The sequence below is a fragment of the Plutella xylostella genome, chromosome 2 (assembly GCF_932276165.1).
Source record: "Plutella xylostella chromosome 2, ilPluXylo3.1, whole genome shotgun sequence".
In the NCBI taxonomy this organism is placed as follows: Eukaryota; Metazoa; Arthropoda; class Insecta; order Lepidoptera; family Plutellidae; genus Plutella; species Plutella xylostella.
The window spans coordinates 2,785,900-2,798,715 of record NC_063982.1 but is presented as its reverse complement, the minus strand read 5'-3'; the positions used below and the strand labels follow the sequence as shown (position 1 = coordinate 2,798,715).

Genomic DNA, 12,816 nt, shown 5'->3' with positions numbered 1-12,816 from the left:
CTTACTTGAAAATATACGCGATTAGTGCGTAATGGCCTTGTATACTTTCAAGTAAATAATGGCACCATTTTAATTTGAAAATATACGCGAGCAGTCCCAACCTCTGCGTTCTGGCCTTGTATAGTTTCAAAACACGCGGAAGAAAGGGACTCTCTAAGAGGAGAGAGGATCGTTCCACGGTCTAGAGAACCTTCCCATTGTTGGTACCAACTTCATAGCCCCCTTACTGAGATACTCTCAAAGGAAAAATACTTTAACGAGTCTCAATCTCAAGCGTCCCCGGTGCATAATATAAAAACGTGATATCAAAGTGGATAAAGAAATTGTAATGCTAAGCACTGTTTGATATTGCAAAGCTATAGTGAAGTAGACTGGTTTCTACGCCTGCAGCTCTAGGCTATCTGAATGGGTGACCTCTGTGTTCTATAGAATAGCACGAGTATCATTTTTATTGAACGTTAAATTTTTTAATTATTTGTTGATAGTCACGATTATGATACGAGATTAAGAATCTTGGAAACCGCTAAATCCACATTACAGCCCAGCTGCAGCGGCATCTTTGTTAACTGAATGTATAGCGAAGAACTTTTGTTTCTAAAACCTATATGCTACATTCGCTTGGCTAAAATCACCTAAAATCTAATAGCGAGTTCGCTGAATAAGTTGGCTATTCGCGCGGGTGACGCGGCCCCGTGCGTTGACCCTGTTGCGTAAACGCCGAATTGAGGCGGCGCGACCGATGGTGAAGCGCCGATAAGGCCTTGATACTATGATCTTGTGCCTAATGGACAAAGGTATTTTGAAGCGGCCAGAAAACTTCTTCCTAGCCTTTTGATTATCTAGGGTCGGCTTTGTGCGTCATGTCATGCTATTTTACCCTATCCTCTGTCATATCCCCATTCACCCCGCACTCTCTCATATTTTCTTTCACGCAATGAACCCACGTCTTTCTTGGTTTCCCTCTCTCTTGAAATCGGTCATCCATCCAACGAGTGACCGAGCCGTTTGTTTCTCAACTTCCATGATCACTGAAGCTAGGTCGATTACGGACGCTTCTCGCTTGATGCTCAAAATAGAATATCTTCTCTATTTATTTTTCACCATGGAAGGAAATATTAGAAATATAATAAATGGTATATGGTACATCAGTGAGCGGTGGTAGCTCAGTCGGGTGAGCGCCCGCTTCTCAATCAAGAGATGCGGGTTCGAATCCCGGCGCTGACATGTACCAATGAGTTCTTTTCTGAATTTAAGTACAATGTATACCATCGCTCTTACGGTGAAGGAAAACATCGTGAGGAAACCTGCATATCTAGATTTAGCACATCAATCTAAATATGTGAACCCACCAACCCGCATTGGACCAGCGTGGTGGGAAATGGTCCAAGCTTAGGAAGGCAGTTTAGACCTTGGGGATATGCACAAAGGTTCCATTCGAGAGAGCCAGGTGCAGGTACTTACACCCCCACAGAGAATAGAATAGAATAGAATAGGTACATATTTGATAACGGTAAAATTTTGCTGTGGCATCTATAATTAATTACGTTAAGTATTACGAAAAACATATTTGGTAAACATGTTTACATGAAGCCATATAAAGCCTTCAAAATCATTGTTATTGTCGTGACTCGTGATGTGAAAAATATGCTATCACAACGAAACGCCCACTTTAACCGAGCTACAGCCGCGATCGAACTGTTTCAATGATTTATTCTCTCTGAAGTGGAAAATATTTTTCATCCCTTTTAGAATCAATTTGCGTATAACAAAGGTATCGTTGGCATTATTTCCTCCGCGTTTTTCGTAAGCTAAAATGAGTTGTCTGCCTTCAGCAACTTCACCGAGCATCCACCCACTAACCACATCCGTTCCGTTGAAGTATAACGATACTTTTGAACTAAGACGGCCGGTGTTTTATGTTTTGTTTCTACGGGTATGTTCGTAAACAGTACTTGGGATGGGAGATAGAAAATAAATGGAGCCACACGGCGCACGCCCCTATGTGTGCTGTAAAGCCATTCGTTAAAAAAAAAAAGTTTGAGTACCTAATATTTATTTTCGGATAGTGTGTGATAAGGGTGTGCAAAATATAAAACTTTTAATCAAAACGTAACTTAGGCCAACTCAAATTTAACTACTAAAGATTTTAAGTTGGTTCACGAACAAGGAACATAACATATTTTTATAGTATAATTTAATAATATACTTACCGGCTTCTCATAACGAGCACCTAGACGGCTACCCATTAGTCCAAACTTTTGATACTTACTCGGGAACTTAAGTTTACTAACAGTTTTTGCCACGGTCCGCAATCTTCAAGAGGTTAGGTTATATCTATACTTTGAATTTTGAGTGTATTCTCTAGTAAAGTCTAGTATATTATTTTGCATTAGTTTTTTACTAATTCTTTTTCTTTTCATAGTGAAATAGTTTTATTTACCTACAATAATGATTTAAGGCGAAACAACGAGGCTTGCAGGAAAAATGTAGTAAGAAATATGAGTTAAACTGGGGCACGGTATTGTGTATAAAATAAACAAGTAGCTATAATATGATTTATGAGAGAGTATCCTGCACATTTATTCCGCATCCTATTTAGTTTATTATTTGCTTTCAAACTATTTTCCGAGTATAACGATTATTATATTGAAGCACAAACAACATACGAGACCGGCCGTTATTTTCCATATTGTATTATATTTAACAAAACTGAATTTCAGAATGAAAGACGACCGCATGTGGAGTGGTTAATGACTGATATCGAGAATATGATACCGGGCTGGGGCTGGTCTGTTTAAAAAATATAAATATTTGTTCTCTGGTCTTGAGTGTTCAATGTGCGTCTTGTTTGTGACTTTTTACTATGTAAAAAATATCTTGCTATCAGACAATGAATAATATAAGCGTACCTCTATCAATCTTCTTACTGGATAACACACGTTACCATAAATTGTCTTTGCTAGCCCATTACTAAAGTCGCAGAGATCCGAATTATCCGATGTGTGATCTCTGGTAGTGTTGGCGTAGAGCCCGGATTTCGGTGGTTCGATGGTCTTTGTCACAGGGACAAGTTTGGGGGACAGATAGGGATAAACCCTATATGTATAGGGAGGAACTGTCCCCTATTGAGTAGGAACTGTTGGAACTAGAGCGCTGTTTACACTTTACTGTATTGTCTAGAGAAGACTACATTGTGTGGTGTTGTGGACTGCAGTTTGGAGTGTATGTATGTACTATTGGGAATGTAATTATAAGTTTGTGAGTCGTAATTGTAATAATAAACTATGTCGAACCGGCAGTCTAGTTTGGTCAGAGAGCTGACTAGTGACGAGGGTCCCTGGCTCAAATCCTGGCCGCGCAGATATTTGTTAATTGTTGTTATGATATGTGAAAAAGTGCTATTATCATAAAAACTCATTTTCTTGTCCATTACTCAATTGTATGTATGTAGGTAGATTCCGACGATAATCATAAGTTCGATGTTACAACTTACCGTTGTCGTAATTTTTATGCGATACCTTCATCAAGCAAAGAGAGATAATTAGACCGTGTTTGTTCGTGTCTAATTCCTACCTAATTCTCCTGAAGTGTCTCTAATTATCTCATTTCAGCGCAGAGTCAGTCGACAGTGAGCCGCAGGGCTCAGCGGATTACACTAAATGCCTAGCTTACGAAAGCCCACATCCAAGGGGCTACGCAGGCGAGGATATCGCGACGATAGATAGATAGAATATTCTTTCAATTCAATTCAATTCAATTCAATTCAATCTTTATTCGTATACACACATAAAAAATAACTTACGTAACTTAAATACTAAGACAATTATGTAAGTACAAAAATTGCGGTATTATGGCATTAAACGTTTTTTAAGCGACGATGCTATCGTCGTGCTACGCATTTCTATGTACTCTAATAGATGGGTGTCTCCAGGTTATCAAGGGGATATTAGGAAGGGGGATAATAGGGGGTGCATGTAAAAAACTAAAAAAAAACTAACTAAAATCAGAAATAGAAAAACAAAACTTCTGGGTAATTAAAAAATATATAACATTTTCTAAAAAATAAGGCACCTATTTGGATTATTTTTCTCACTGTACCTAGGGTTCAGCGGATTACACTAAATGCGTAGCTTACGAAAACCCACAGCTAATCTAGATAGCGCGGTACAGTGGATGCTGACAAAATCGTGATCCGTCTCAATTTTAGCGTCTATGGTGGCAAAAATAAGAACTATTCCAACGTTACACCTGACGTCCGCCTCTGTATGTTGCTGGTTGATTCATACACTCATGAGCAATGTAAAAGTACCACATTGTTTATTTACTGTACAGGAATTGTATATCTTGGTTTCATCTGCATGTACATAAAGGTTTATCTACTAAGGAATCTAGTTGTAGCATGACTGTGCTAAGTGTAATAAATGACAAACGTTTTATATTACAAAGCAGAAAGATTGATGGTTGAGTTTAGCTTAAAAATAAACATTTATTTTAGCGTCCCGAAAACAATTTCGCTTGGAAACGGCCCGGAATCCACCCCAGCCAGCTATTCCTTATTCCGTAAAGCTAGCGCTTAACATAACAAATGTGTTTTTGTTATTAATTGGATATTTTGTCATAATATTATACACTGGCTGTTCCCGCGAGCTTCGGTTTGCCTTAAAAAGTTTTCCTGTGTGAGTTCAGGGATTAAAAGTAGCTTATGTGTTGTTATAATCTAGGGTGTCAACATCCTACATACCAAGTTTCATCCAAATCTGTTTGTGTGCATAAGAGTGTCTGCCTTACTTACAAACTTAAGCATTTATATTTTAATAATAATAGGAAGTAGGATCCTGCCATTATTTTCATAACCAGGTTTTGTGGCAGATCTGCTACCAACTTGCAAGCATTGTATATATAATTTTGTGAGTATTAGAATGTTATACATACCTACTTATGTAATCAATATTACCCAGTAGCTCAGGTTGTACGTCTATTTATTATGATGATTCCGAATATACCTAACATAACATGGTTGATAAAGTTACGCGCTGATAGTGATAAATAATAAGTATGATTCATCAGATATGAGTCCGTAATAGTATTGGTCATAATTTACGTAAGCAGATATATGCTCGATGTTTTATCATAGTGTGATAAATTAACGATCAAAATAAAGATCGTCAGCTCCTAAATAGTTCAATGCAGGAAGTGGGTCGTTTGTAGGCCCAAGATTGGCGGGTTATTGCCATAATCATCACGGATCTCCACATATCACACAGCACAAACATTTAAATTTATAACTATTTAAGAAATATCGGCCCCGGTCGGTGATTGAACCTTGGACCCTCGCCGTAACCGTCCGAGTCTAACCACTGCACCATTCCGATTCCGGTCGTCATGGATCCGGACCCTCCTTATATTCTACCTGTTAATTTATCATCACTCACAAATTAACTGTCCAAATATCGAATATCACAGAGAGCTCGCAATTAATTACGAAATCGGATTAACAACCCGTGTTGGGGCGGCATCGATCGCTGGGGCCTTACGGTGCCTTTCCACCGGAGATGTGGTGCTCGTGTGCTACGTTGCTATGGAAAATGCTTTTAGAATTAAGTCCACCTGATTGTACAAAATTACTTTTGTATATTGTGCAATAGAAGAATAAGTAAAATAAATCTGTGGATGCGTTTGATATCCACCAATCATATTCTTTTGTCCACATAGACTGGTCCAAATAAGGTGAGAACGGTTTTCTTTACACACATCATCGCAGTATCTATAGCTGTATAAATATATTATTTATCTGGTGCTTACTCCGATATCCTTCTCTTTTTCATCAGTCGACAGTATACATGGGGCACTGCATTGTATATTGTATGCACTGGTTTTTATTATGAGTAGTTTTGTTTGAACTAATATCTGCTGACACTCAATGATGACGTAGCAGATGATAAGAAACTTCCGATAACTACCTACTGCATAGCGAATTTCCTATAGTCCTAGATGCAATGGGCACGTTTAATACTACATAGAGTCATGGCTCGCGGCGGCGTTACGAAACTTCGTTTGTCGTCCCCCTGATAACAAATTCCTGTACTAATGATGTATTATTTTGTCACCAGGAACACCATCTCCAGAGGGCGATATGCACGGGCCTGATCATACCCACTCCGGAGGTGTGCGAGGTGGACGACCTCGAATTCTACGAGCGATGCTACCCGCCCGATTACAAGATGCCGAAACAACACATACACATGCAACGTGAGTGGTCCATCTTTATTTGGTGCTGTTATTTTGTTTAGTTGAGGAGATTTTTTAGAGAGTGGGTGACAGACCTAGGTATAGCTTAGGGTTTGTCACTGTTCCAGTGGTGGAAGGCTTGATGGTGCCCCAGATTTAGGACTTTGGGAGGCTCCTTTCATCAAAATTTGATGACACTAGACTGTTGCTAACCTGGAAATAGGGTCGTCTTTTTTCCATGATATGTTTATATTACAGTGCCTGCAGATTTTGTTTTAGACAGTGTTTTCATAATATTTATACCATCGTAATAAACTGCTATGTATAAAAGTAGTGACTAAGTAACACCTGCCAATGCAGGTGAATGAAAATCATAAAATGAATATTCGTTCGGCCACATACATCCAATCAGAAGCAGCGAGTAAAATATTACTTTTAAATACAAAATGATAACGCTGGGAATTATAGAGCATCGAAAACTTAAATTTATTTAGGAGGAGCAGCATGTACTATACACGTTTTATGAGCAGAAATAATGTAACTCTCCCCATTTAGCTTTTAACATGCTTCGCAGAGCAAAAAGGAATTGTCTGCTACTCTGCTACGCTTTCCCTTGAGGTATTACTTATATAAATGTAGGTATTTCGTATGTCCGTAATATCAAGGTAATAAGTACTGCTTCGCGAGTTTCATGACTGACCAGAAATTCCTGCAGTATTTCACTGAGTCCTTGAGATAATAATAAAAAAAATACGCCAAAAGTAACAATTCTCAGCTGTATTCTATCTAGTAGTACACTAAACATACGAGGACTAAAAAACGCTCGTTCGTCTTTTTTTTACAAAACGAATAGGTACCGCAACTATTTGTTATGTCAAACCTTTGTGCCGGCATGGCATGGTTACGTCACTAGATCCACGATCGTTTGTCACACGGCTCACACGCGGCTTGTTCAATGTTCCTCGGAATTAGGAGCGCTTTTCCTGAATGATACCGAATGACTTAGCTTCGTTTCTTTGAGTAAGACGAGGTATAATCGTCATTACCATTATTGCGCGGGCCGTAAGGGTTTTAAAATGTTTTGGTTCATTTTGGATATCAGCAACTGTGTGCACTCAACAAGTCTTAAATTGCAATTCAGATCTAAACGTTGTACTGTTTTACCAATAAGGTAATACGATCATTCGTTGTAGCTCATAACAATCTGTTTTTAGTTCGAATAGCCCAGAAGCGAACTCCTAATTGTAAAACTTTATACTGTCCCTTATTAGCTTTGGTGATAGTAATACGCAGTGGATATTTAACTATAACTTTTAGGGTTTATTACAGGCTCAGGCGTCCCTCAAGGACATCTTTTGGGTCCCTTGCTGTTTAATATAATTATTAACCAATTTCCCAGAGTTAACAATACCATTTCGTCCAATGAACCAATTTATCTAGCGATTCACGAGTAATATGAAGCTTTGAACCACTAGACCACCTTCAAGCGTCCATGACAAATGAATAATTAATTAGCCACAATGATAAATGAATTCTCGAATGTATAACAAAAACCTCACCAGTCCTGAACGCTCTAATGACTCACGCAGGTGGTAGAAAGAGACAAGAGACACAGAGAGCTATTACTAAGGCTTCTCGAGTTCATTCATATTATGAAATGATGAAGGACTTTAGATATTCGTAAATAAGCCTCTGACAGAAAAGAGGAGTGTTATGAAGCTAACGTTTTTGTCTGTCTACTGTGTGCGTGTGCAAACAAAAAATAACCTATGTAGATTTGTTTTTGTTTGAAATTTGTATATGTAAAAACTTATCAAAGTGGTGGTTGATTCACCCACCGATTACTTTTATCTGACCATTGAAAAATCAACTCTTAATCTGTAAGTTTAAAAGTATACGGATCTGTGATGTTATATTTGTTACAACTTTAAATCGTTTTTCCCTTTAACAAAAAGGGCTGTAAAAGTTGCCTGTAAAGATATATTTATTTTCCCGACACTCCCCAATTATTTACCATAAAGAAACACTTGAAAGTTAACTTTGACGCGGTGCTGCCCTATTTCCTGAAGCGTCGTCGATAAAACATAATACTCGTCGGACGAACGTTTTCGATTTAACGCTAAGCTGAAGGGTTCTCGTATTTCAATCTCAAAGTTTGAAGTCGATGTCGCGTCGTATGTTTTTCAACGTGTTTTTTTAACTTTTTGCGGTAATTTAGTAAACTTTTAACTTTTATAATCAAGGCTTTCATCTCGACCCATCACGTCCCCACTGCTGGGGCACGGGTCTCCTTCCAATGAAAGAAGGGTTTAGGCTTAGTTCCTAGCCCTAATCAAGGCTTTATACTATAAAAAAACATCACAACTCTCTCTTGTCGTCGTGTTCCTTAAGAGTGTTGATCGTAATCGCCATATGCTGCAGAAAGCATCTGGCGGCTCCATTCGGTAGAAATTACTTGGAAATTACGTGGCAAGTTAAGAAATAAAGCCACATTGTTCTGTCGGTGCGAATGCGCGAGAATTGTTGCGGCCTACAGGATGAAAAAGTGGTATCGTTTCTTGTTTTGTTTTTTTTTTTTTTCACAGTTCGTTGTTCCAGGAGATTCTTGACAGTCAATAAGTTAATATTCGTGTTTTTAGTCGACTTGGTTCTGACCTTGAGGAACCCTTTGTAAGCTTCAGGGCTAAATGCCTAGTTAGTTTAGTTGGTGATATTCTGATCCGCTGATAAATGTACTTCAATATTGCACAAGGCGTCATTAAGCTAGCCTTTTCCGCTTTGAGTAATTTGGTGCTTATTTCTCATCTCTTTTTCTGATGATCACAGATACTTTCTGATATAATTGTTATTTCAGTAACGGCACATCCCCCCTTATGTAAGGTAAATCTACCTACGAAGAAGGGAAAACCACACTTTGTGGCTACAGCAACATAGTAAGTAACAATAAAAAACGCTACAAACTAGACTCGACTGCAAAGCCATACAGTTTCCACTTTGTAAAGTATCTGGGAACTTGATTAGCCGTACAGTGCAGAAGTTGCGCAGTGGGGATAAACATTAATATATTACACACACCGATGTTGATGTTTTTAAGACATTTCCACCCCTTCACATTATAACAGCAACAGGGGAGGGTATATCTCGTTCGCAACATCGGATAAAAAATCGTTGTTTTTAGGGTTTCGTACCTTAAAAATTAAAAAAACCGGCCAAGTGCGAGTCGGGCTCGCGCACAAAGGGTTCCGTAGCAGCAAATATAATAAGCACAATAACTTAACCAAAATTACAGTTAAATCAACCTATCTCAAAAACTATAAGAGATACTTTGATCAAACCAAAAATCGTTGAAAGAGTTAATTAGCATGCATCACCTCTATTTTTTTTAGAATTTTATACCCCGTAGTTATAAAAATAGAGGGGGGGGACATACTTTTTACGACTTTGAGAGCTGATATCTCAAAAACCGTTCACTTTAAGAAAAATATTTTTTAGAAAACTTTATATCATTTTAAAAGACCTTTCCATTGATACCCCACACGGGTATGTACATCGAAAAAAAAAATTTCATCCCTCAGTTACATGTATGGGGGGCCCCACCCCCAATTCTTTTTTTTACTATTTAGTGTCATATTTTTGTAGCGGTTCATACAACACATATTCCCATCAAATTTCATCACTGTAGTACTTATAGTTTCCGAGTAAATCGGCTGTGACAGACGGACAGACGGACAGACGGACATGACGAAACTATAAGGGTTCCGTTTTTGCCATTTTGGCTACGGAACCCTAAAAACGGAACCCCTATAGCTAATAATAGCTATAGTATCACTTAGTTGGCTGTCTGTGAAGTGCCTTAATCAAGGGAACTTGACACACTAGGTATTTCTCGTCTATTTATGGTATTAGTAAATATAAATTTTATCTAACTAACCTTAATAATAAGTCATATTGTTACTGACAACTATGGACTTAGTAGCTGTTCCCACGAGCTCTGCTTTGCCTTAAAAAGTTTTCCCGTGGGAATTCGTTAATCCAGGGTGTCAGCTAACTCCATACCAAATTCCATCAAAATCGGATCAGACGTTTTGACGTGAAGAGGTAACAAACATACATACACAAACACATACTCACTATCTTTCGCCTTTATAATATTGGTAGGACGTCTGACATAAAAAATATTCTATTCTAATATATTATATATATTACATATATTATGGAGTTTGTTATTGATTACGTCACTGTAGTGTAGTCAATAATCACTGTGCCAGGCCGCTCTGTTGCAGCCTTCAAGTGCCGCAATCAGTTACACCGACTGGACGAATGGGGAGTTTATACGACGGCTAATAACTTGCAAATAGAATCATCTTTGCAGGTTGGCAGAATACAATACACTTACACTTTATTTGCACCAACAACAAAATTTACAAAACGAACAAAATAAAATAGTTAAAGAGGCGGCCTTTTGGTTTATAGCAATCTCTACCAAAGAACCTTTGGCTAATTATATATCCTGATTGTAGATAAAAGTATAAGTTTACATTGAATTTCGACGCCGATACATCCGTACAGTATACAACGTTCATTTACAGCGAAGGACGTCCCACACAGATTGCCCAGACATATTAATGTAATAGAATATTTTGCAAAATACTTCCCCGCTTCGTCGCCCAGCCCGTCTGTCCGTATTTAGATATTTCGGATTGATTATATATATATTCATTCATATATTCATTTTCATTATTTCTATTTCTATGCACCTCTGCCTACTCCGCAAGCGAGTACATTAGTACAAGGTGTGAGTGTTTATATTTATTATATATATATATATATAATAAATATAGCTATTATTTTCTTTTCATGATAGTAAAACTGTTTCTGTTTGTGTGCAATAAAGAGTATTTAATCTTTTATCTTTATATATTTTCTTATTGAACGGGTTCAGTAGCTACGTAATACGTTGACTGATGGTGATTATTAATAACTCGAGTCAAGGGGAAATTCTGGTTCTATTAATAGCATATAATCCATATTAATTGTCTTTTAGCGCCACCACACGTTACCAATGAATGAATACAAACAATACTATACTAGTATGTTCATATTTATAAATGTTTCTGTGTAAAAAAAAAGTGTTGCCGTTAATAACTTTAGCCATTTGTTGCAGTGTGAAACCCTGAACTTTAACTTCTAGACTAGACTTGCGAGCGCTAAACTAACCATTAGTAAAGGTTACATTTAAATTTAGGACAGGTGACATCACAGTCTCATGGGTGTCTTACATCATGCAGCATCCTTGAGTTTAAACTTTGAAACATCGACAGGTGCTTTGTACAATGATAGGTACCAAACGACGACCGAATAGTGTAGTGGTTAGTGACCCTAATTGTTATGCCGAAGGTCCTGGTCCCGGGTTAGATATTTGTTTAAATACACATATTTGTATACGGGTTTCGGGTGTCAATATGTATCTATTTATCTATGTATTTGTGTAGATAAATTAGCTGTCCGATACCCATATTATACTAGGCTCTGCCTAGTTTGGGATCGAATGGCCGTGTTTGAAATGTCCCCACGTATTATATTTTTATACAAGTGTAAATGATATAAAGGAGCTGCAGCAGACGATGTTGCAACGTCACTACTGGTTTTCATGTATTTCTAGGGATGGCATGTTCCTAGCCACCCAATCAATCCCGTCCAATCGTCAAGTTTATCCCGGAATCCCCACGATAAAACTTTCTAAGGGAAAGCGGAGCTTAACCTCACTGTGCTATTGGCGGATAATTTTATCGCAAAATATTTTGCTATATAGCTTAGGATCGATCGGTCTCAGCAGGTAGATTTACCCAAAGTCCTTATCCTTAGGTAGGAATTTAGGCAGTGTCCTATTTCAGAATCCAAATTCCATCCAATTACTTAAGAATTTGCCTCGCAAATAGTTTACTTACGGAATTTACCTACCTGTAGATTTGTTTCAGTGAATAAGAGTGTAAGTAAGATCTTAGAACGTTCTAATAGTATTACCAGGAGGAAAGATCTATTTTATATGGTAACGAATAAACTCAAAAGCCTGTACCTTTTGAGTTTACAGTTTAAACAAAAGAATTAATATATAACAGAGGCATACCAATCCACATAACATTAATGTCCCAAGTAGTCCCAATCAAACAAATAATCCTGAAAATAACCCTTTTTTGTGGCCCTATTTCAATGAATGCCAATACCTATTTCATTCAAGAATGAAATTGATTGGTAAAGACTTGAGAGTCATTCGGAGTATTAGCTCTAATCTACTCAGGTGGAGCTCAAATGTTGAGAATTCAATTAGCTGCTCTGCCTTTAAGCTCTTTACGATAAGAGTATGCTAGTATTCGGATGTTACTATAACCCATAACGTGTTTAAAATATGATTCGACCACACTCGGTCACCATCAACTAATCTGCAGACTCGGATCGTGGACTACTTTGATACGAGTGGAGTCGGACCGACCATTACTGTGAAAATCATCCCCAAATGATCATTATTAGCTGTTATAGATACTTAAATCCATCCAATAGACCTCTGCTGGGCTCTAGGGCTTTCCTAAT

General features: G+C 37.8%; 1 protein-coding gene across 1 annotated transcript in view; it reads left to right on the top strand.

The window, feature by feature from the left end:
- LOC105390484 overlaps positions 1-12,816 on the top strand; it is a 58,577-nt gene that overhangs the window by 22,491 nt on the left and 23,270 nt on the right. The window contains exon 2 of the mRNA XM_048631657.1: positions 6,111-6,249. Within this exon, the coding sequence (XP_048487614.1) occupies positions 6,111-6,249 (139 nt within the window). The remainder of the gene's footprint in view (positions 1-6,110; positions 6,250-12,816) is intronic.